This window comes from Poecilia formosa, unplaced genomic scaffold (assembly GCF_000485575.1).
Source record: "Poecilia formosa unplaced genomic scaffold, Poecilia_formosa-5.1.2 Scaffold111, whole genome shotgun sequence".
Classification (NCBI taxonomy): domain Eukaryota; kingdom Metazoa; phylum Chordata; class Actinopteri; order Cyprinodontiformes; family Poeciliidae; genus Poecilia; species Poecilia formosa.
This window is the reverse complement of record NW_006800050.1, coordinates 1-23,278: the sequence shown is the minus strand read 5'-3', so window position 1 is coordinate 23,278 and position 23,278 is coordinate 1. Positions and strand designations below refer to the sequence as shown.

The 23,278-nt window shown below is 39.8% G+C and overlaps 1 protein-coding gene and 2 non-coding genes across 3 annotated transcripts; 2 read left to right on the top strand and 1 right to left on the bottom strand.

Moving 5' to 3' along the window:
* Positions 1-2,558: 2,558 nt before the first annotated feature.
* Positions 2,559-23,272, top strand: spag17 (sperm associated antigen 17; the record flags this gene model as incomplete). Its single annotated transcript, XM_016675211.1, has 40 exons — positions 2,559-2,753; positions 3,313-3,456; positions 3,707-3,766; positions 3,990-4,118; positions 4,264-4,453; positions 4,803-5,006; positions 5,095-5,255; positions 5,378-5,515; positions 6,239-6,317; positions 6,436-6,557; positions 6,686-6,889; positions 8,915-9,016; positions 9,201-9,351; positions 9,451-9,639; positions 9,713-9,750; positions 9,853-9,969; positions 10,205-10,359; positions 10,584-10,693; positions 11,289-11,353; positions 12,494-12,766; positions 12,865-12,979; positions 13,094-13,237; positions 13,854-13,955; positions 14,099-14,217; positions 14,331-14,457; positions 14,864-15,021; positions 15,196-15,295; positions 15,373-15,527; positions 16,581-16,698; positions 16,788-17,059; positions 17,141-17,314; positions 17,528-17,658; positions 17,867-17,997; positions 18,105-18,235; positions 18,310-18,486; positions 18,575-18,688; positions 18,843-19,030; positions 19,107-19,157; positions 22,288-22,381; positions 23,189-23,272. Coding segments are annotated over exons 1-40 (5,415 nt in total), but the record flags the coding sequence as incomplete, so codon positions are not given.
* Positions 5,899-5,970, bottom strand: trnam-cau (transfer RNA methionine (anticodon CAU)). Its single transcript has one exon. It is a non-coding gene; the product is annotated as a tRNA-Met (tRNA).
* trnag-gcc (transfer RNA glycine (anticodon GCC)) lies at positions 6,959-7,029 on the top strand. Its single transcript has one exon. It is a non-coding gene; the product is annotated as a tRNA-Gly (tRNA).
* Positions 23,273-23,278: the final 6 nt, after the last annotated feature.

Below are 23,278 nucleotides of genomic sequence, written 5' to 3'. Positions count from 1 at the left end.
AAATGCAAATTTACATTCACGAAGACTCTTTCATATTTATGACAGTCATGTCAGTTTTATGTATACCGTTTCAAATAAAGTGTTACCCTAAAATTGTGCTTGTTGTCAGTAGTTCATAGAATAAAAGAACAATGTTCATTTTACTCAAACATATACCTATAAAAAGTAAAATCAGAGAAAATGACCATTTTGAGTGCTCACTTTATTTTAACCACATCATGTTTGCTAAGTTTTAATGAGTAAAAGCCTTCAAACTTTTGCCAAATAGTTTGTGAGAACCTGGATTAAACCTTGTTGTTTGATATAAACTTTGTTTAGCTTGTCAAAACAACATTAAACCATACTTGTAGTATGTTCGAAAAATAGCATCATGACTTGTTGTTCTGGTTTTACACAGTGATGCAAATCACCTCTTGGCCTGATCAGATTATATTAACTCAAATATAATCTGAACACCCACTTGATACTCATCATTTTGAGTATCAAGTGGGTGCAGATCTTTAATAAACCATCATGAATGCTGTAGAGTGAAATAAAATATCCCTAACAGGCACATGATGCGCGGGTTTCACTGCAGCCTATCCCTAAAAGAACTATGGATATTTTGAGACGTTGCCATGTACCACGCAGCCAGAACAGAGTGTCACTCTGTCTCGCTGCTGTTTGACCTTCGTAGGGCACTGCCTCCGTAACTAATGAACTGCTGGCATGAAAGATGAATTTCTCTGGCATCTAACAGGTGGGCGTTGTCTTGCTTTTGTGCTTTTATGGGCCTCTGTTGAGAGTGGGCTGCGAAAAGAAACACCCGGACAGCAATGTCCCATTTATGCTGGTGAAACTGTTCGGAGGACATTGATTGAAATTTAGTGGCAAACAAGGAAGATAGCGCAGAGAGTCACTGTGATAGGACACAATAACCAGAGAAAGAATATTGAGCTGAGTGCACTTACGGCTTTTTAGGTCGTATTTTCTTAAAGGTGGAAATGAATCACGTCTTTGGCACTAATCTTATCCAGTGCTCCACTCAGAAAATCTAAAAAATAAAAAGAAAGAAGTGCTACAACACCATTTCAAAAGTACTGTGACTCCTTTTAATGACTGTTTATAGTGTGTGGGTGCAGCAAAGTGGCCTGAAATGCTTCACTCTCCGTTATCATAAATTCAGTGAAGTGTCTTTAATTGTATTCCACTTGATGATGAGTTTAATTACCATTCAAAATGTTCTCTTTATTTAAATAAAAAAGTGCACATGCAGCTTTATTTCCATTACAGCATTTCACAGCTGTATTAGATATAATTAACCTCATTGACTCATCAGATGGAACAATATCTTTGTTTTTTAGATATCACAGTGTGTGTGCCCTGAGTTTGTATTCTTAAAATACCCACTGTCATTGGTTCTCACACAGATATCAAGCAAAATATGTGTCAGAATATTAATTACAACTTACATTTACTTACATAATGAGCATTTACAGTACCTGTGTGTATGCTGGAGTTTTTAGATTTTACACACCTGATACTGATAAGACATAAAACCCGAGCCCAAATAAAAGTCAAGCTACTATTTGTATCGCTCATGATAACTACGTTTAAAAAAATCGTTATCAGAACATTTCTAGACTTCATACTGTTCAGCCTCCAGCTCTAGAAACTGGGCCAAATAACAGACAGTTGAATAACACTGGGCACAGGAGTAGGTATGCCTGCTCCTGCCATCTTGTGGACAACATTAAGTAAAACATTTAGGAATTTAGGATAGGATTGATTAGAGTTTAAATTAATGATTGAATATATTTTAAAATATAGATATAAATTACTTTTATAAGTAGTTTTACTTCGCCATACTTTTTACTTTCACTTGATTTTTTTACACCACCATAATTTTTATTTTCACTTGATTAACTTTATTATGAAATATCGCAACTCTTCTGAGTTATGATATGCTTTAACCAAAATTACACCAGACACAGCCATCTATCTTGTTTATACTGCTTTATACACAAGTTTTGTTGTTATTATGAAAAGCGTGCCTTCTGGTTAATAGCTGTTATTTTGTAGTTATGTTATTTATATAAATTTATTATTTCGGTCTATAAAACCAGAAGTTGCTCCAGACTTTAGCTTTTATGATTTGCTTGTCTGTTGCCATCATTGTAAAGTGTTAATTCAGACATAAATGATGAGTTACTCAGTACTTACGTAGCCTTGTCTCTTGAACGTCTGCTTTTTACTTTTACTTGAATAAAAATATGTGGAAGTAGTGCTACTGTTACTTAAGTATAATTAGTAGGTAGGTGATACTACATTTCATAACCAAATTTTAGACAACAATCTTGACGCTATATGTGTAATATTAGAGAGCAAGAATGGTCAGTGCAGAAAAGCAGAAATTATAACAATATTTAACTTAGAAGTGTCTAACAGAGCAAACTACTAATAATGTAGTTTCCTTACTCTTCTATAATTTAGCTTGAAAGTAAAGCTTTCACGGTACTATTAAATGAGGTGCGGCTCCTTTAAGAACTGTGCTTAACGGTGACCTGGTTGCTAAGGACAACACAAACATTCTACATGAAAACTTCATAGTTTTAACTTCTTAAACCTGGTTTTTGGCGTTGTTTTGTTAATTTTATACCCATACGTTTTCAGAAATGCCACCGGCAGGTAAAAAAGGCTCTGGTAAGAAAAGTAGCCCTGTTCAACCTTTTAATAAGAACTGGGAGGCTGATCTCGTCAAAGCGCAGTTTGAGGTTTGTCATTTCGACTACTCATCTTTGTGTTCTTGATACTTGTATATCACCATCACCATGTTTAGATAGAACTATGCCACCATCTTTGAGGTGGCATAAAACCCATATGTCAATAAATTCGACATCAACTGTCGAATTTATTGAGACTTACTTTTAAGCTTTTACTTTGAAAGGTGACCGACAACCGGAAGTTTCTTTTATGTATTTATTTATTTGTTTGTTTGTTATAAGTCTGTGTGATATTACACTCCATTCCACTAGATGACGATAATGCACATCTAAACGCTGTTTCCCAACCGCCATAAAAAAGAAGTTGACGTTCGTCAGAAAATTTTCTACAGCCAAACTTACTGTAGCCAGTCGAAATTGTCATTTTTATCTTGTTGCTTTTTTGTTTTCAATTTAAAGACGTTTTGAGTTTCTTTGCTACTTAGTGCGCCTAAAGTAATATATTTTATGTATTATGACGGAAACATTACTTAAATCACATGCTAGTCTAATTAGCAGCAATGGCGGTTCTTCAATTAAGCGGTTTATCCCGGTGTCATGACCTCCACAGGACACTTGGCTTGCCTGTGTGTCTCTCGTTGTTGGAGATGGCCCAGAAGAAGAGGAAGAACTCATCAAATCTCTGGTTTTGAGTTTTGAAAGTCCACAGCGCAAACTTTTCTCCCTCATATCGTGGGACAGCACAGTTGAAAAGGTAGGTGTTGCTCTTCTTATTTATTTGACCTGAAAAAAGTGAAAGCCATATGTTAGCCTGGTGGGGGCACAAGTAAAGCCTGGTGGCCCGCCAGGCTTATAATATATTGGGGGAAATCCTCCTATAGTATTTGGTGCTGAAAAGTTAAATTTTACTCTCACCTGACCAGAGCAAAAAACCCTGCAAATTTAAGTTTGTAGATGGCATTTATTGCATTGTTGCTGTTTCTGATTGATCATTCTCCTCACAGATCAATAAGCTGGGGAATCCCAAAGCAAAAAAAACAGACCCTCTTCCCTTGTTTTATGAGGTAGGTTTGGGATACTGGACGCTTTAGTTTAATAGCTGCACAATATATCAAATCACCATGATGTGATGTGAAACATTATGATCGTAAAGAACTGCTTGGTTGTAATATTTGGACTGGTGGACGGACTTTTAATTTTTACATGTTGCAGACCAAGATGTCTAAACTCATTAAGTTTTCTTTTCTAAAAATATTTGTGTGATGCGTGCTTGGGTACATGAATTAGTCTACTGAGCATGCCAAGACGTTGCTGGATGCCGGAGAGGAGATTCCCGTCGACCTGGTGGCAAAATTAGTGAAATTCCAGCTGCTGGAGGTCAAAACCTGTGATCAGAAGAGACGGGAAGTTGAGCGGGTAAATGCTTCGCCAGAAAATCTCCCTCTGTTTTGCAATTCTTTAGTTTGTTCACCAGGAGTGGGATTTAACTGCACTGAATTACTTTAGAGCTCACATTGTCTACCAATGGTTAGTTTTAATGTTTTTTTTTTGTCAATTTCAGCTGAAAAGTGAGGAACAGAAAGAAAAGACTCAGCCTCAATCTGATGGCAAGGGCAAACAAAAGGACAAAAAAGAGAAAAAGGGAAAGGGTCAGGCCCCAGGAAAGGGCCAGACTCCTGGTGGAGACAGCTCCAAGGACAAGAAAACCAAGCTCAAACGCAGAGGCGAGCCTGAGACGCCTGTATATATAGGTAAAGAAAAATCCTGTCAGGAACTCTAGCCATTTATCTAGATGTGAGTTTATTTCTTATTTCATTTTTTTCCTGTAGCATATTATTCTAGTGATCACAGTGTGTCTAGACACACTTAAAAAGTCTGAAATTTGGTGAGCCCTTTGAGAAAACCTTTTCAGCTCTTAAGAACAAGAGTCACCAAGGGGGCAACATGGAAGGTTTACTGATGCCCAAAGGGCAAAATCAAACTGGCATTCGAGGCCTTTTATTCCTTTAGCTCTTTAGTTTTTAATTGATTCGAGATGAATTGTACTATTTGGAGTCCTGATGTAATTTCCTAACTTGACTCTTACTGTTTTTCCCTCAGATGATGAGCCAGAGGATGGTCCCCAACACTATATTCTGATAGTCGGCTTCCACCAGCCAGACCTGATAGGAGTACTTAATACCATCGGTGTTCATGTTGCCAATGTCATCAAGTTATGCTCCAAGCACAAAGAAATCTCTCCAGAACCAGTACAGCTGATCGTTCAGGAGGAAGCGGAGCAGAGCTCTCCAGTTGTGCCTGCAGGTTGAAAGTCTCCTACACACCAGAAATATGAATCTAGTATAACGTATTCCGATATTCACCAAATGTTTCTGCTTTCTCTGGTGTTCAGAGGTTCCAGAAAGTACCAGGAAGCTCAAGCTGTTCTGGACTCGCCTGAGGTCGGTTTTAGACAGCGGCCCGCCAGACTCTAAGCTCCACGACGTGATTCAGCTGAGCTACATCGTCCCAGATCTCACACTCCCGTTCGAAGTACCAGACCCTAACTCTCTGGTGAGCAGAGTCTGAGCATTTTTGTTGTTATTACGGCTTTTACGTATTTTAAGACTTTTTTTTGTCCCTCCCTGCAAATGTTTACAGCTGCTTAATGTTGTGTGTCGGTCTTTTGCGTTCAGCTGGAGTTGGGAAACCGGATGTTTGATGATGTTGCCAGGCTCATCTATGACTGTCTGCAGTGGCGCCGGCAGCATCTGCACTACAGAGACAATGTTCGGCTCATCCCTGTACCCACAGCTGTAACGGAGGATGTAGAGGTAAAACTAAAAGCTAGCATACAGAACTGTCTTTTTCAGAATATTCTGATCGATTTCTGTTTACCAGAACACGTTTCGATGTTCCAAATGTAAAATGATCACTGGCACACATGAAAAGAAGTTTGATTTCAACCACAATCTGATTGAAAAATGCACACATTATGTACATAAAAATCTGTGTGTTATCCTGTTCTGTACACTATATCACAGTCCTGAGCATATTTTTGTTTTTACAATTGACCAACCTGCTTTTTTATTGACATATACTATTAATTTAGGATTTAAGATAAAAATAACACATTTCTCTGCTTTCCTGTAGCTTGAGTCTGATTTAATCCAAACATTGATGAAACATTTTAAGATTAGAGCCCCTAAAATGCTGTTAGCAGAGGATGGTTTCGATCCATCGACCTCTGGGTTATGGGCCCAGCACGCTTCCGCTGCGCCACTCTGCTCTGTGCTGCATATGGAGAACTGTACATTATTTACGGGTGCAGGAGATCCCGCTGCGTTCTGCAGATGATTTCTTATTGATCTGCCTTAGTAGCAAAGCCACAGAGCAATCTGCTTCTGCATTCATGGGCTGTTGGCAGTATGCCACTGTGGATGGTGCATGACTTGATTGCCTCCTGTTAAATTTATATCTTCCTACGCCCTCTGCTGAATCGAGTTAGTCTGTTTTCTGTTTCTAGTTAATTAAAGCTTCACCTTGTGTGTTTCCAGGTACCTGTTGAGCCCGTTGCTCAGCAGATGCCTCGCTCTAAAAAGAAGCCAACCAAAGCATCTAGCTTACTACCTTCAGGTTAAACCTCTCTATTCCTAACTTATCTGTCCACTTTTCATTCATATCCTTGCTTACTTTTTTACATACCCTGCTGGTAAGGTCTTCTTTTTCTAGAATCTGTCTCCTCTGTGTACAGAAATCAAGCCGTCTATAACTGTATCTGTGAACGTGGACATGTGTTACTATAGCAAAATGTTGGACATGGTTCCCCCTGAAGCCTGTTCTGTACCCCTGATATTGCACTGTATGCTAGAGCAGGTAGGTGTGCAACATCTCCCTACATTTCTAGGTTAAATGTTAAATTTTTTTAACATGAAAGATTTCCCGGTTTCCTCTTTATTTATTGTGGCATAAACAGTTTTTCTTGCACATACATTTCTGTTCAGGTGGTGGTTTCCTCAGAGGTGCCTGTGCTCCCTATGTTTCCCATTGTTGAGGAAGAGGACAAAGCTGGCACCGCTCGCTGGTTAGACTGTGATCTGGTTAGCTATATGCTCCAAAGCTTCCTGCCTCTGCTGAACACAGAAGAAGAGAAAAATCATTTGTTAAATGAGGTCCTCACTACTGTGGAAAAGGAAGAGGACAAGGCGGTATGGCGACACCAAACACACACATCAGTACATTGAAATCTCCACGTAGATGAAGCTACATCATCTGCAGCATTGGTGGTTCAGTGGTAGAATTCTCGCCTGCCACGCGGGAGGCCCGGGTTCGATTCCCGGCCAATGCAGCAAATGCTTTTTAAAGGGTGGTCTTTAGAGCAGGCATCTCATATTTCAGTGGGCAGGACCGTCTAAGAGCAGCCAATGTTGTTCTGCTTTTTGTATGCCGCTGTAGCAGCATACACAGATTACGCCCGCTCTGACGTCATGATCGGGGGAGGATCGTACTCTTCTATGAGCAGACTCGGCTTCTTTCTTTCCTGTGTTTTTCATCTTGAAGTGTGAAGCCACTTCAAACCTTGCCTGAACATAAATTTCCTTTCTTTTTATTAAGTGTTCTCACAAATCAGTCAAAGCTGACTGCACCATTTTAAAAGAAAGAACATTAGACCAATTAGCAGTTTAAAAGGGTGAAAAACGAAAGGAGGAGTTTATGGGTTGAGTTCTGATCAGCTGCAGAGCTGATTCCAGAACAACAGAGATTTGAGAATAGGGAGGTCATCAAATACTAAAGTTAGTTAAAATGCTTTATGTAGCATTTAGACTATTTTTAGCACTAACTTTTTAACTGAAATTAGCTGAAATGCTAAGGTTAGCTAAAATGCTGTCCATAACTTGTGAGCTATCCCCAGCATGTTCACTAACACAGCCTTAAGACATTCAGTATGTAAAGTTTAGTTTTTATATCTAAATTAGCTAAAAAGCTAAAATTAGCTTAAATGCTACTATAGGCTACTATAGGCTATCACTAGCATGTAAACAAATATTGACTCACTCTCTTGAGCATGCTAGCAGTTTGCTAAAAATGCTGTCAATAGCATGTGGGCTATCACTAGCATGCTGACTAATATCCTACACTGTTTACTAAGCAAACATTAGTTTGTAAACTAAAATTGGCTAAAATGGCCAGGTTAGCCAAAAAGCTCTTTGGGCAATCACCATCAAGTTAATATTGACTTATTCTATCAAATACAAGTTCAGCTTTTATATCAAAATTAGCTAAAATTAAAATTTTAGCTAAAATGCTAACATTAGCATGGCTATCACTAGCATTTTGACATCAAGCAACATATTCCATCTAGTGTGAAAACAAGCATAAAACTGAAATTAGTTTAAAATATGGTCAGTAGCACATGGGCTACTGACCATGTGCTACTAGCATGTTGGATAACAGTGACTTTAGTCTGTTAAGCTTTGCTTTCATATCAAAATGAGCTAAAATACTAATGTTAGCTGAAATGCTGCCATTGTTATGTGGGCTATCATGAGAAAGTTGACTAACATGAACATGTTAGTCAACTTCAGTGATCAAACAGTGCATGCGCTAAAATTAGCTTGATTCTATTCTAGAGTTAGCTGAAATCCTCTCAATAGGACGAGGTATTACTTTCCTGTTGGCTAACATTCACTCACTCTATTCAGTATGCTAAAGTTTGCTAAAATGCTGCCAGTTGCATGTGGACTATCACTTGTATTTTAATAACGTTGTCCTACTCCATTAAGTATGCAAGCATTAGTTTGTATGCTAAAATTGGCTAAAATGCCCAGGTTAGCTTCCTTGTAAAAGAGAGAAAGATTTACATGTCTTCTTTCAGCCAGCTGACTGGCAGTGCTTATTTTAGCAGCTTTGAAACCGTAATCTGTTAAAGCTTTGTTATACTGTGAAACCAGGAACTGCACAATGCTTTCCAGTTTAAGGGTTTATGATGGATGCCCCCTCTGTCAATTCAAGGTTAAACCACACACCAACCAATTCCACTCTTTAATTCTTTGTCAAACAAAGTGTAAAAGTTAGAGAAGAGTGCACAACCACCCCAAAAACAAAACAAGATGCTTAAAATACATGAAACTGTTAAACTTAAAGGGAGTGTTCTTGTATGTTCTTCTGTGATGCACTGCATGAACACAGAGCTTTCTAACATCTCTACTTTCTGCTTATGTCTTCTACGTTAGAGACTGATGAGGAATTATGGGGCAGAGCATGCTCAGAGGCCTGGCGACCCTGTGCTTCTCAGATACCACGACGACAGGGGAATACGATTACAGAACGTCACCGTGAGGGTTTATTCTGTTAATTCCATGTTTGTACACCTGATTTTTTTATGTAAGATTTTGTCCTTTGAGTCAGTTATCAGCTCCTTACTCACCACTAAAATGCGTGCTAATATAAATAATCTACTCTACAACTTAGAGCGATGTGCTAGCTGTGTGTTCATCTACATGTGTGTGACCCATGCAGGTGGTTAAGGGTTTTAATCCAGTTCAGGTAGAAACATCCATTTTGAAGTCCAGTCCAGTCTTGGAGCTCATTCAGTCCGTCGCTGAACAGAGAAACGGCGACACCTGCTGGAGGGGAATGAAACAACAGCTGCAGCACTACTGCACAGATGGTCAGAACAGAGCTCACCAAACCTGCTGCCAATTTGCTATCTCTCTTCCCTGTTTCCTCTACATGTCTCACAGTTTCTTAACGTAATAATCTCCTATAGAGGGCATGGCCTGGCCCGAGGTGGAGCGGCTGTTTGATCAGAGCGTGTTTGAGGCTATGCCACTGACCATGGTGGACCAGCTGGGTATTTTACCCAACGATGATGAAACACAGCAGACACAGACTGTTATCCCCTGGGGAAATCCTTTGTTATTTGCTAAACAGAAGCTTCAAACCCCACGGACTGTAGGTATGTAAGCATGTTAAACCGCTCAGAGACGCCAGATGTCACCTGCGTACCTCATACTGTCACTTCTCTACAGAGCCGACATTTCTCACTGAAGACCCTGGGAACTCAGAGGTATTGTTTACACATTATTTCTGCTGCCGCATCAATTTTGAAAAGGAAATATTAATTTAAAGATTGACCTTGGTTTACTTGCCGGTATTCTTCTTTCTCTAGCACCTGAATGGGGAAATCTGCAGCCAGCTGGATTTATGTGAAATCCAGAGTTGGAGACAAAGATGTCTGTTTGACTGGTACTATACAGAACATCACAGTGCCACTGTTTTTCCACAGGTGTTTTTTATTTATGACTCTCTAATTACAACAGTATAGAACATCTCTGTTTCTGCTTCACCGATTTCATGAAAATCGGTGAAGCAGAAACAGAGAATCCAGGTAATCGTTGAGATTGTTTAAAAACCTGCTTTTAACTCCGTGCATTATCCGTTTTCTCTCTAAATTTGTGTAGTTTTCTGAATTGTTCTTCTAAAAGAAACTGGATTTGAACTTTGCACGTTCTCTTGTTTAGGTTCTGCAAAAGGCCTCAGAGGAATATTGTTGCATGGACATCTTCAGAGGAAGCTACGCAAACATCTTGTATGTTTTTTGCCACAATCCTATGAATTCTCACGGTCTGTCCAAACATTTCTGGGACGAGGCCCTCCACACTGATGTCAAGTTCAGGTCAGCACTTCCTCCCTCACCGGACGCCGTTTTGTTGTTTCATACTCAGTGGAATTGGAAATGAATACTTACCAATCAAAAGAACAGAGTCTGATCAAATTGCCAGGAATTGAGTATGCAAAAGTGTTCAGTTTGGAAATAAAAAATTGTAGCGGCTATGTCAGGTGAAGCTGACATTCCTCCAGATCTGCAGGTAAATATGATTCCCCTGATGTTTACCGTAGAAAATATCTGGAGCACGTTGCTGATAAAATCTACAACTGGACAAAGGAGGAAGAGGTGAAGAGGGAGGAAATGCTGATGAAAAGCCAGATGCCTCCTGAGACTCCAAAAGGTAATGTGTTGGTTTCAGAAAAGTCTGTGTTGAATAAGTAAATGTGCACACACACTTTGCTACCACGAGTGGCAAAACATTTAACTTAGTGCAAATTTTATGGAGCAAAAGATCGCACAAACCGATTTCTACTGACAGTTTGTGCAAGAACAAAATTATATTGTCATATATTTAAAATATTTTCCTTTTCTGTATTGATTTATTTCAATTGTCATGTTTGTTATTCATTTATAATTTGCTTAATTTAATGTTTATTGTAGCGTATTTGGCCAAAACGTTTGTTCATATATTGTAGAAAAAACATTTTCTGTACAAATATTGTAATTAAAGAACCTAAAGATTCGACTTTTTTACCTGAAAGTCAGAAAATCTTCAATTAAATTAAAAATTTCTAGTCCTGGGTTTTAGTTTAGGAATTGCAACAATTTATTTGGTTGTAAACAGGCAGAATAGATGAGTATTTTTATTATTTTTACTATACTTTTTAATCCGTTTGCCATGGGAGATAAAAATATGAAGTTATGTTTTTAGGGATATAGTGCATAACCTCAGCATAAATGCGGTATAAAACCTGCATTTGTTTTATTCCTTGTAGACCTCGAATGCCCCGCAGTGGCGGAAGAAGCTCAGGAACCCGTCATCAGAAAGGAGTCCCTCAAAGTCGGTTTCCTCAAACCCAACACTGAACTCACACACGGGCCACACAATTATTCAGTAGCGTGTAATTAACCAGAGCCTGCAGTGCAAAGCCAGTTCATCATTACCAGGACATCTTTTCATTATGTGACTCTAATGTCCCACAAACACGGTCGCCCTTAGCAGCACAGCAGCATGTATCAGCTTCTATAATTAAATCCCAGTTGTCTGATCTACGAGGTTTAAAATGGAGTTTAGTGTAAAAGAACAATTTCTGGTGGGGAATACAAGAAGGGGAGCTGGTCTGATATAAAACGGTGTAAATGAAGAATTGCTGCTGGGTTATACTTTGCCTTGCAAAAGTATTCACAACCATTAAATTTTTTCTAATTTTTTAATTGAAACGGCAAACTATATTTTATTCTAAGTTATTTGTGAAGTAGAAGTGTTTTATGAAAGGTGTGGAGTTCTTTTAACTAAGAACCAACTTTTAGCTGCAAGTTTTTCAGAGCCTTTCTCTCTGACCAACTTCCCTCTCTGCACTGATGAAAAGCAAACCCGCAGCATGATTCTGCCATCACCATATTTCAGAAGTTCAGGGAGGCTTTATACTCTCATCATCCTAACAGCTTTTCACTTTCAGGTGACAAATTCACTCTTTCTCACACGTATAGTCGTGTCTCACTATACTTGTGTGAACATTTACTTTCGTTAATTTCTAAATCTCAACCAAAGTATTTCCCTTAAACCTAACCACTTGAGTTTATATCTAACAATAACCTAAAAAAATCTCACCCCTGATGTTTTTCCATTGAGTGGGTGCTGAAAATGTCCACACAACTACATGAAAACATTCACAGAGCCTATATAATCATCATTACCATCTACTTTGATGCCAGAAGGTGATTGGTGTGCTGGATATTTTAGGTGAAGTACATTGTAGTTTGTGGTAATCAGGTATCAGTACTTTTACAAGGTACTGAAGCTGTTTTATAAAACGTTTCATCTGCAAAGAATATCATGTAAACTGTAATACCTTCTCCTTCATTGACATACCAGTCTCCAAATTATTTATTTTAGTTAAAAATAGACGTGGCTCTATTTCACATTCCCAAGCAGATGCTTCACTTCTCCTTTGAAGTTATGGTTCGTGTTGCCTGACAGGCCTGGAAACTGGAGCAGGACCGGCTGAAGAGAGAGGAGCTGGACAAAAAATTAAAGAAGGACACTAAGGGGAAGGACGCTAAGGGGAAAGGCAAAAATAAATCAGACGATAACAAATCGTCTGACAAGAAAGGCGGCACTTCGGCTGGTGACAAGAAGGGCAAAGCGGATAAAAGAGCCAACTCAGCCAAGACCCCCGTCGAATCTGCCGTTTCCATAGCATCTGCTGATTCTGAAACGGCCTCCCTGAAGAAGGCAGAGGAACCTGACAATGTGAAGAAACACACAGAAAAATAGAAATCATTAAACAGGAAGGCACTCTGTCCTCCTCCAGCTGATAAGTAGGTGTTTATTTATTGTTGTTGCCGTAGAGATTCATTGGCTACACCATGGACGGACAGCTGATCCAGGTGTCGGGATGTGCCCAGCAAATCTACACCTCAGATGGAGGACGCGTCACTGTGGAGAACGTGAACTTTGTCGAAGGTATAGATGGTTAAAATCAATCTGTGACTGAGAGTTTCTAACACGTTTGCTTGTTTAAAGTGTATTTGGTTGTTCCTCGGCCCTGACCTGAAGTAAACTATGTTCCATCTCCAGGTTCTTCCCTGATGAAAGTAGCGTTGAGGAAGGACGGACACCATTTCTACACGCACGTCAACCACGTTGTTACCAAACACCTGAAACCTCCCAGCGAGCCACAGGACAAAAAGAACACAGAGCAAAAGGACGGAGTGAAAGGTGATTGGATAGCATCTCATCAGAAGTTTACGTAAACTCAATATCTTCATGACTTTGTTGTTTTACTAGGTTGGTTGATGATTAATTGATTTATTTGAATCACTCTCTTTATAAGGTTGAATGGTTATCTGTTGTATAATTATTCCACCTCAGAAAAATAACTATTATAGTTCATCATTAACCCTATAAGACCTAACTTTTTGAATATTTTTGCTTATTTTAATTGTACGCAGGTCTTTAAATGTACTGTGAGTAAATATATATTTGCCCATTTATCCATAACAACTGGAAGTTTCAATATCTAGCAAGTTATTTTCACAATTTACCGTCTATTCGGAGAGCGCCCCTCAGATTAATTTCACTTCCTGCTATGGCTGGGGTGAAATTACCATTATAACTCGATATTGGTTAGGAAGCGCAACGTCTCCCCTTTCAGAAACTGTTGGAATTTTTCAAATAGCGCAAAGTGTGGCGGACATACGGTACTGCAAATTTGGCTGAATCGTCGCGGACCTGTTTGATCTGGAAGGGTTAAAAAGTCTATGCCCTTTGGATCTGTTCGTGCCTTAATGTATTTGTATTAATATTAATGAAAACCCCCTCTGTTATTGTGTCTCAGTTTTAGAGCCAGAAGCAGTGAAGCTGTGTTCCTTCTCAGCAGTCCTTCACAATCAAATCCACCTCTCATACAGTTTCTACGGCGCAACAGGACAATACAAAGGTTTATTACACAATAACCCGGATAATAACATATTGTCTGGTTTGAGTTGGAAACACCTGAACTGTTCCAAATTGGTGCTCTAAATATTTATCATGGACTATGTAATTTTTTCGTGCGAAACAGAAAATCGTATTTATTTTGAGTTTTAGAGAGTCTTGAGGAGGAGGCGACCAAAGAGGAAATCCCAAAAGCCTCCCCAGAAGAACCCGTCGCTTTGCCTTCTCCCAACTCTGGCACCATGACGCCGAGGCCGTCCAGTCAGGTCAGACTTCCCGTCCCGATCACTAAACACTGATACAAAATGTAAAAGCTTTGATATTAAACTCTGAGATGTTTTGCAGTGGCTCATTAACCAAATTGCTGGTATGTTTTAAGGAGTGTGCAGAGCAGCCCTCTGAGCTGTCGCCTCAGCCGCCGCCTCAGCCGCCGCCTCCGTTCAACAGCCTCAGCCTGTCTGTTCCCAACGGCCTGCTGCTGCAGTTTCAGCTTGACAACTCACAAGGTCAGTCTGAGCCGGAGGGAAACTACGGCAACTCGCAAGCTGCTCAATCAGCCCCTTCTCAGTTTCAACGCCTCTCATTTCTTACTTTGGAAGAAAACCTTTTTTTTTGTTGCAAAAAATATTCACACCCATTGAAGTTTTTCCATCATTTTGCTACTTTACAACCGCAAATTTTATTGTATTATATTTTGTATTTTATATGACAGATGTTTAAAAATGTGTTTATATATGACATCCATTTGTGTTGATCACTCTTAAATAATCTAGTGCAAACAACAGCTTTCAAAAGTTCCCTGATTATTAAATAAGAGTATGCCTGTGTGTATAAAACTGTTTCTGTTAAGTTGTTTCTGGAAGGTTAATATTTACCAAATGAAGGTTCTTCCTGCAACTTCTCTGTGTGCAGGAGAGTCGCCTGAATATGGCGTTTTGATCAGGCAGAGCTTTCCCTTCCACTGTAAACCCGGGAAGGATCTGCCGGACAAATCTCTTTCTCAGGAACTGCGTCGCATCATTACCAGCCAGGGAGTCGTGATTCGTTACCTGAGAGACGGCGCCGCAGAGGTACGCACACAGTGATGCTGCCAGGTCTTCAATCCGGTGTAAGAAAGATGGTCGTCTGCATGTTGTCAAAGCTTGAAGAGACGTTAAGTCTCTCTTTTTCTTCAGATTGATATTAGATCACCACCAGGTGATGACATAAACATAAATCCTAATCTGCTTCTGTCCGTGTTGTAGTTGCTGTTTGCAGATGGATCGGTCAGTTTCAGCCCAGGTCCAGGTTCAGCTCCAGCTCCAGCTCCAGCTCCAGGTCCGGTATCTGATGATGAGCGGACAGGTTGGACTTCTTCATGATAAGCTTTAGCAGCAGTTACAAAGGAAACTTTGTCCAACTTGTTTTTTGTTTGTGATCAGAGGAGACCTCAGAGAAGGAAAATGAGCGTCAGAAACGGTCGTGGCAGACGACCACTTCAACTGGAGATCGGATTTGGACCACTGGGCCAACATACAGCGTCGTACCCACAACCTCTCTGTGCACCTTCTTGGCCACAGACCCCGTCACCCAGGAGGCGAGTTACTTCAGATCAAGTTACCAGGCTTCAGTTTTAAGCAGAAGAAATATTATCAGTGTGGTTTTCTTACCATAACAAGTAAATTATTCCATTATCGTCCAAAAAAATTGACGATGTTAAGGAGTAACTTTTTTTTACTTCATTTTTACTTTGTGAGATGAAAAACAGAGCATTCATGTACAGGCATTTATTACCACAAGACAACTATTTAAAGTTTCGATGTTAGGCTTCTGTAATTTTACTACATTGACTCTGTAATATTAGAAATCCACTAAGTCCACTGTAAAAATTTTAAGCCATCAATGTATCGGCATCTGACTCTCAGAGAGTCACATGTAACATCACCATCATTAAGTATACCTTCTGCATTAATCAGATGGGTTTTTTTTTTCCTGTTTTTATCTAATCTCGGTGAGCCGGTCTGAATTAAAGCCTCAGTTTCATTTTCTTACCATTCGGGAGTAACACCAGTCTTCTGCTGCTCATCTGTAGCTCATCTGCTTCATGGTTCACAGTATTTTGCATTCAGAAATGCTATCCTGCACACCTTGAACGTGTCTACCTGTTCTGCTTTATGCCTCTGTCACTTTAGACTCACTTCAGTCCACTTTGTTCTCATTCTGAGGCTCCGTTTGAATTTTAGAAAGTTGAATTCTCCACATAGAGATATAGAAATGCATATTTGCATATGTAGGTGTGCATGCAGTCATGGAAATGATCCTCTGTTTGCATGAATATGCAGTTGAACAGGTGGACCTAATAAAGTGCTTGGTGAGTATGTATAAAAGTGATTGTCATGAATCAGTTTCTTGTGGTTTTCTTATCGAGTATCTAAAAAAAACCCAAAACAAACCTTTAATGTGTTTAGAGGAAGTTTGAAAACCCTTCTGAAGGTTATCTGGACCATTTTAGGATGCTTAGAAATAAAAATTAATCATTTATGACTTACAAATCTAAATTTATAAACCACCTGTTCATTAACACAAGAAATGATGCCATGAACTGAGCTTTTAATTCATTAAAACTCCTCGCTACGCCTGCTGTTGTCAGGTGATGCTGACCCGGGAAGATCTGGTGGTTACAGTGAAGAGCCCAGATGGATCTGTTATTGCTGATCATGCAGACGGAACAAGGATCACCACCCTCTTTCTAGTCACACCACCTAACGGTAAAACACACACATTTAGCCGTCTGACACCACCCAGTTTATTCACACTGTGATGTCACAAACACGGCAGTCTCTGCTGCTTTTTCCAGAGGAGGCGCCCAAATGTGTGACCAAACCAGAGGAGCATGAAGATGTTTGTGACAAAGGAGAAGGGATGAGCGAAACCTCGGAAACCCACGAATTGAACGAAACGGTTTCAAATGGTAAGAGTGAGGAAGAAAAAGACTCGACCAGAGAGCGGGTGGTGATTGTGGAGAAGGAGGGCTGCGCATCGGTAGTGATGTACCCGAAACGCCACGCAGCTCACGTGTTTCTAGCCGATGGAACCATCATCACTGGGAACAACCAAGCGGAGTACGAGGTCTGGCTCACTGTTTACGCTTCGGCTTGTGTGTGCAGATTCTTTCATTCGCCATTCCTAGACGTCGTTTCTGTGTCGTAGGTGTTCCCGTCTAGAGACGGGTTTCTGCACATCCAAACTGATGGGAAATGTGTTTACACCTCTGACCTGGAGCCAAATGCTTCCTCCCCCTCCATCCGACCAGGAGTTTACACCATGAGTCACACAGACGAAGTGGTGTGTGATGTTTCAGACAAGAACGGAAACCACTTCCAGGTCCGGTTCAGAAATAATTAGTCTGTGTTGTCAAGGAAATTCAACGTCCTAATTGTCATGTTGTCAAGACTGTGGAAAAAGATGCAAGAACAAGTTAAAACGGGACATATTTTTAGGTCTTCTGTCTCTAAAACATGACACTCATCAAAAAGAGCAAATCAATGTCTTTTGCATTACGACAAATAGTTTAGATGATATCAATCTGTGCTTTAGGTGGTAGAATGTGGACAGACTTTGCTGCTAACTACTAGTCCCGCTCCAGAAACTCCTACACAAGAGGAAGAAGAGGAGACAGACAAATCAAGGGCCACGCTTGATGTGAAACACAAAGATCGTTGTCCCAGGTAGCCACCAACGCACGCTTCATGATGGTTCTATTCAACTTCTCTAACCCTGAAAACACTGCTGTCCTTTGGGCCAGGACTCAAACCCGTGATGGCCGCACTGAGGATTAAGACCTTTGTTTATGGGTTGCACGCTTCACCCAAGCACCACACATATATATACGTTTTTTTCATGTTTTTTTTTTTTTTTTTTTTTTTTTTGCTACAGGATTTTTCTGGTGTATGAAGACGGTTCAGGCACTGAACTGCTGAACTCTCACACTGTGGAGGAGCTGCTCCAAGAGGCGTACTCTGACCCCACCATCGCACTGCTCAAGGAGCCTCTGCCAGACAGACTGGGTGCGCATTTAAAAATGCAGTAATCACTCAAGACCCTGCCTGCATTTCACAACAAGCAAGTAAAATTAGCTCCCCGTGTAGAGTGTTTGCTTCATCGTGTGTTCCAGACGAGTTTGGCATCACCATCCTGAAGCCAGGCCACCAGAGCGTCTGGTCCAAATGGGTGCTAAAGAAACAAAACCCTGACATCACCCCTCCAAACCTCAGGAACCGCTCCGATGAGTTCCACACTGCAGAGGTAACGTATATCTAAACACATCGTACAAGGCCACGATCAAATGCACAATCCATCTGGGTTTCTCTCTCTCCCAGGTCAGCCCTCCGCTTGGTTCTGGTACCAGCGTTGCTCTGTCTCAGAAGGAGCGATGTGCCAGTTCTTTAGCGCGGCAGCGTGTCTGGAGCTGCCCGAGAGTCCTGGAGATCAGGGAACTCTCCCAGCACCGACCCTTCACCTCGGTGTTCCGAGATGCTGTAGATTCACGGCTGAAGGTTCACAAAGTCGCTGCAAAAATAATCCTGCTTCCTTTGCCTGAAACTTTTGGAGAGATAACAAACGTGCAGTAAAATGTGAATGCAGGGCTACATCGAGTGGCTGATAAAGAGAGAGGTGCTGGCAGAGCAGATGAAAGTAAAAGAGCTTCGCAGTGATGAGGAGACTGCTCAAGCCACAGATCTCCTCAGTCTCATTCTGGTACCAAAACACACACAGAGCTCAACCAAACCTACAGTTTGAGTGTATTCTGCAGAAATACAGACAATCTCTTCCTTTAAATTTGGACTTCTAAAACGAGTCCACATTTATTTTTCATGCAGTGTTAAAAAGCCACCGGGAATTCCCTTTGTAGTCTTTTGCAGAGTTGGACGATGAGAGTCACGGTTCTGATTCCAGGAGCTCAGATGTGAAACCTAAATCAGTTGCAGCGGACTATGCCAGTATGTACAGTCAGGGAGTCAAAGCATCAGCTGAGCAGTCAATTCTTTCAGAAGAAACTGACAACTTGGGTGCTGATGACACCTTGGATAAATCACAGCTGTACGTATGCGTTTTAATGAGTGGCTAACTCCCACATGAAGCCATAATTATTTTAAGCCTCCTCTCTGTTTTCCAGTTCTACTGCTAGAAAAGAGTCGAGATGGACTGAAAGACATGAGCTGCACAGGTAAACGGAGATGTAGACACTATTTTATTTATAAATGTGGCAAATCTTTATTTTTTTACTTACTTTACAAAAACACATAGCCTTACAAGCACCTCAACAACTGGGTCTAGAAATAAAACTATATACACACATGAACAGCAGGAGGCATCTGATTTAACAAAATTCAGTGTATCCAATGTCCATATACAGTCTTTTTATAGCTAATCCATTTGCCCCATTTTTCTTGAGTGTTTTTTCCTTCAGTCTTAAGGTGAGTGTAATTTTTTCCATTAGAAATATTTATTGAACAATATCAGTCCTACTGATTGTGCGTGGGTGGTTCAGGTTTGAGCCTTTTCCAAATTACTGCTTTTCTTATTGCTGTCAGAAGTATTTTTCACCAAGTACTGGAAACGCCAATTAAAAATAAATAAATAAAAATAAGTTATTGCAATAAAAATTTCACTTTTTCCGCATCTCACGAGTCGTGTTCGACACCAAATGTTACTACTGGCGGAAAAGACGAAGACGACAGGAAGTAATTGAAGGTTTTGTGGCTATGTATTCAGATGCTGACAGTGAAGCGATATTAAATCTAACATAATCTTATACATACAGTGTTCATACTTCCAATCTGAATCTTTTTACTCTATAGTCATTTTAAGTAGGGCCTTGAGTTGAATCTCCTGGGCAACTTGAGTCTCTCCGCGGCGTTGGACGCGTTGCCATGACAACGTTCGAGCCAGACCAATCGGAGCCGGTTTGGCACCGGCCTCTTCTTCCACGCCGTGTCGGGACAGAGAAACAACTGCTGCGTTCATCCACCTGCGCTGTTGTAAAACTCTCCTAACAGCATCTGAGTAAGAGACGTCTGGAAACCCACACCGTCCTATTTTAGGACCGCCTTCGCCCGTTTCTACGCTTTGCGTCGGAGTATCACGTCGGGCGATTTTCGCCTACTAGAATTTTCTCTTGCCTGTTTGAGAATCATTTCCTTTATCTTGGGGAAAGTTGATCAGTATCGACCTAGATGGTGCGTTGGGGTTCGGTTTTAATGCGAGTGAACAATATTTCCGCTTTTTGCGGTGTCTGTCGAGTCGCAGCCATGTTCTTTGCCTTTAGCATTAGCATCATCTTCTAGCACTTTCTTTGCTTGAACTTGGCGCCTCTATATCCGGTTTTCCTGTCGTCTTTCTGTTCTTTGCTTTAGTTCCGCAACCCCTTTGAATAGTAATTGAACTAATATTCCGATTTAGATGTATGCACAGTTGATAGCCCAACAGCGCAGAGCACTCACTCACTCCAACCGTCCATTTTCATCCGTTGCCAACTATTCAGCACATTTTCCACCTTAGGTTTCTGCTTTTTGTTTTAGAAAAAAGAGCAAAGGTGCTAAATTAGGGTTACCTTAATCTCATGTCCCATATCTGTCCATCAGTAATTGTTGAATACTATAAAACCCCATGTTCTTGAACAGATTTTGTTGTCTATTTTTGGCAACAAGAAGGAATTGGCAACAAGAAGGAATTGGGTAAATCTTTCTATGGAAACCTTTGCTATATTTACAGGGTGTCTGTAATGTGTCTGTAATTAAGGCCTTAAAATGTCTTAAATTCATTAAACCAGAGGTTCCCAAACTGTGGGGGGGCGCCGTCTGGATGAAACAAAACAAAACATGACTGTATGCGCTGGGTTTTTACCTTAGAATGACCAACTCTCTGTTATTCCTATGTCAATTTGATACAGTAGAGGCTTCAACACTTCCCATATTTGTGTCCTCTGTCACTTTTATCAGCAGTTAAAACTGTTTAATCCGTTGTTAACATGTTGTAACCTGTTTTTCCGAGCCGCCTTTAAACGCAACATGAGCGCTACAACGCTCGCGCTGGGTTTACACCTGTGAAGGAGACCTGCTGCTGCTGTGAATCACGGCAGCAAACCAGCAAAACGCAAAGAACTTTTCAGTTTTTCCCTCCAAACTAACCGACTGAGTTGAGTAAAGCTGTTGGATGCAGGTAATGTTAGCTAAATATCAATGTTAGCTAAATAGCTAATATCAATACAGAACCTTAAGCTTAACAAGTACCTTGTAGGCTACCGATGTTGGTGTCTATTTTCAGCTACGTACATTCATTTTGCCCCCAAAAAGCCATTTGTAATCCGTAGTGGGGGGGGGCAACCACTGGGGGGAGGGGCGCAGAAGAAAAAGTTTGGGAACCACTGCATTAAACCATAATTTGGACTTAAATATGTTTGTCAAAAGTCTTAGATTTGGTGGTGGGAGGAGTATTTAATTGTCCTATAGTCTATGTAGTCTTTTTCTCGTGGGACTTTTTCTGTAAGGCATACATTTGAATCAAATCTTCATTGCGTTCTGTGACTCAAACCCAGTTAAATAAATTACGGTAATTAAATACAGATTTGGGTGTTCACAGATTATGACATATCCTGTCTTTAAAAGATTAAATTTATTGGTAAAATGTTGGTCCTAAATAAGAATCTCCATAAATTCAGGCCATTGTTTTGCCACAGGTTACCAGTTTGATTTAGTTCTGAATTTTTGCCTTGATGTAAACTATTGTTGATTTGGTTATATGTTCATAGTGGTTGACCTGCCAGTCAATCAGTCTTTCTGCTCTGTTGTTGTTGTTAAATTTGTGATGTATTATCTAAATACTGGAGGTCATTGTGTCTCAAAAGAATCTTTTTTGAAATGTCTTTTTTGCTTTTAAATACAATGAAATGTCTGTGATTCATTTGTTTTATACTTTCAAGATCTATACGTTCTGTTTCTGGAAGACATTGTTCTCTTGTTTGTTTGTTTTTCACAGCTCTACTGTTTGCAGCATTTAAGTTCTTTATGATCTGCATTCTTTAATACATGGTCAGAATATCTGTGGAAAGTCATCACATACAGAAATGCAGGCACAAAATTTTCTACTGTGTAATTTCCTGTATGCTGTTATTCATTCAAATAGAGCTGTTTCAGTCCCACCATCTCCAGGCTAAAATGAATGAAAGCAGGAAATTATTGAACTAGCATTATATAAATCGTATGTGATTTATATACGATTTATATAATGCTAGGGTTAGGGTTAATATTAAACAGTTTATTTATGTTTAATATTTTCTGCTTGATTATGTATTTCAGACAGGAGATGAGTGAAGAGAGGACTTGCAAAGAGGCTCTGAGGAAGAAGAGTTCTGTTCCTTATTTCCATCCAGAAAACTTTCAAATTTACCAAGTACAATATGTTTTATTACTATACAGTACATTCATATACACATGTTTAACTGCGTTGTACCTGAATTTACATCTAATTGTACAAAATAATTATTACTTTTGTTTTCCCCGTCAATAAGATGTTAGATTATTAGAGAATATTAATTTAAACATTGCACCATGAGTGTAAATGTAGGTATGATGGTAGTTGGAGCTCCAATGCAATCAAGGAATGAAACACTGTTCAATATTAGTATGTAGATTATTTTTTGACCCTGCTGTTTCTCAAACAAGACTTTGAATTTAAGCCAAGTTATGTTTTTTCATCGTTAGTGTTTTAAATACAGGTAAATTTATTTGGTGTGCAGTCCCATGAACTCCAAGCCCCTTTTTCGCAATATGAAACCAGTTACATATTTTTGAACTACCCTCGGTTTTCATCTTGCCACAAATATTAATTATGAATAAATTATTTATGATTATTCATCATTATTTATGTTTTTTTGTAATATGAAGCAATCCTTTGAGTCAAAGTTTTAGTATTGAAATAAATGCACAAAGTTTACAATTTTTACAATTTTAAATATTACTTAATACTAGAGTTACTCATTCACATTCATTGATTGCCTAGTGTTGCTAAAAAGCCTCAAACCGCACATTAGAAATCTAACTTGGGGTAAAGATTTTTCATTGAGGGTTTTTTTAATCCAAATTTAATGTGGTCTGCTCATTGCACAGTTCAGATTCCACAAACCAGTTGTAGTTACTATTCTATTAAAATTACCTTATTAATGGCAAAGGGAACTTGAACAACTGCCTGTTTTTCCAGAATCTGCTACAATGCCAAAGACCCAACATAAAGAGTACATCACAGGATCTTCCACTGCCTACCAAGGTGGACAGAGTTGAGAAAAGTACC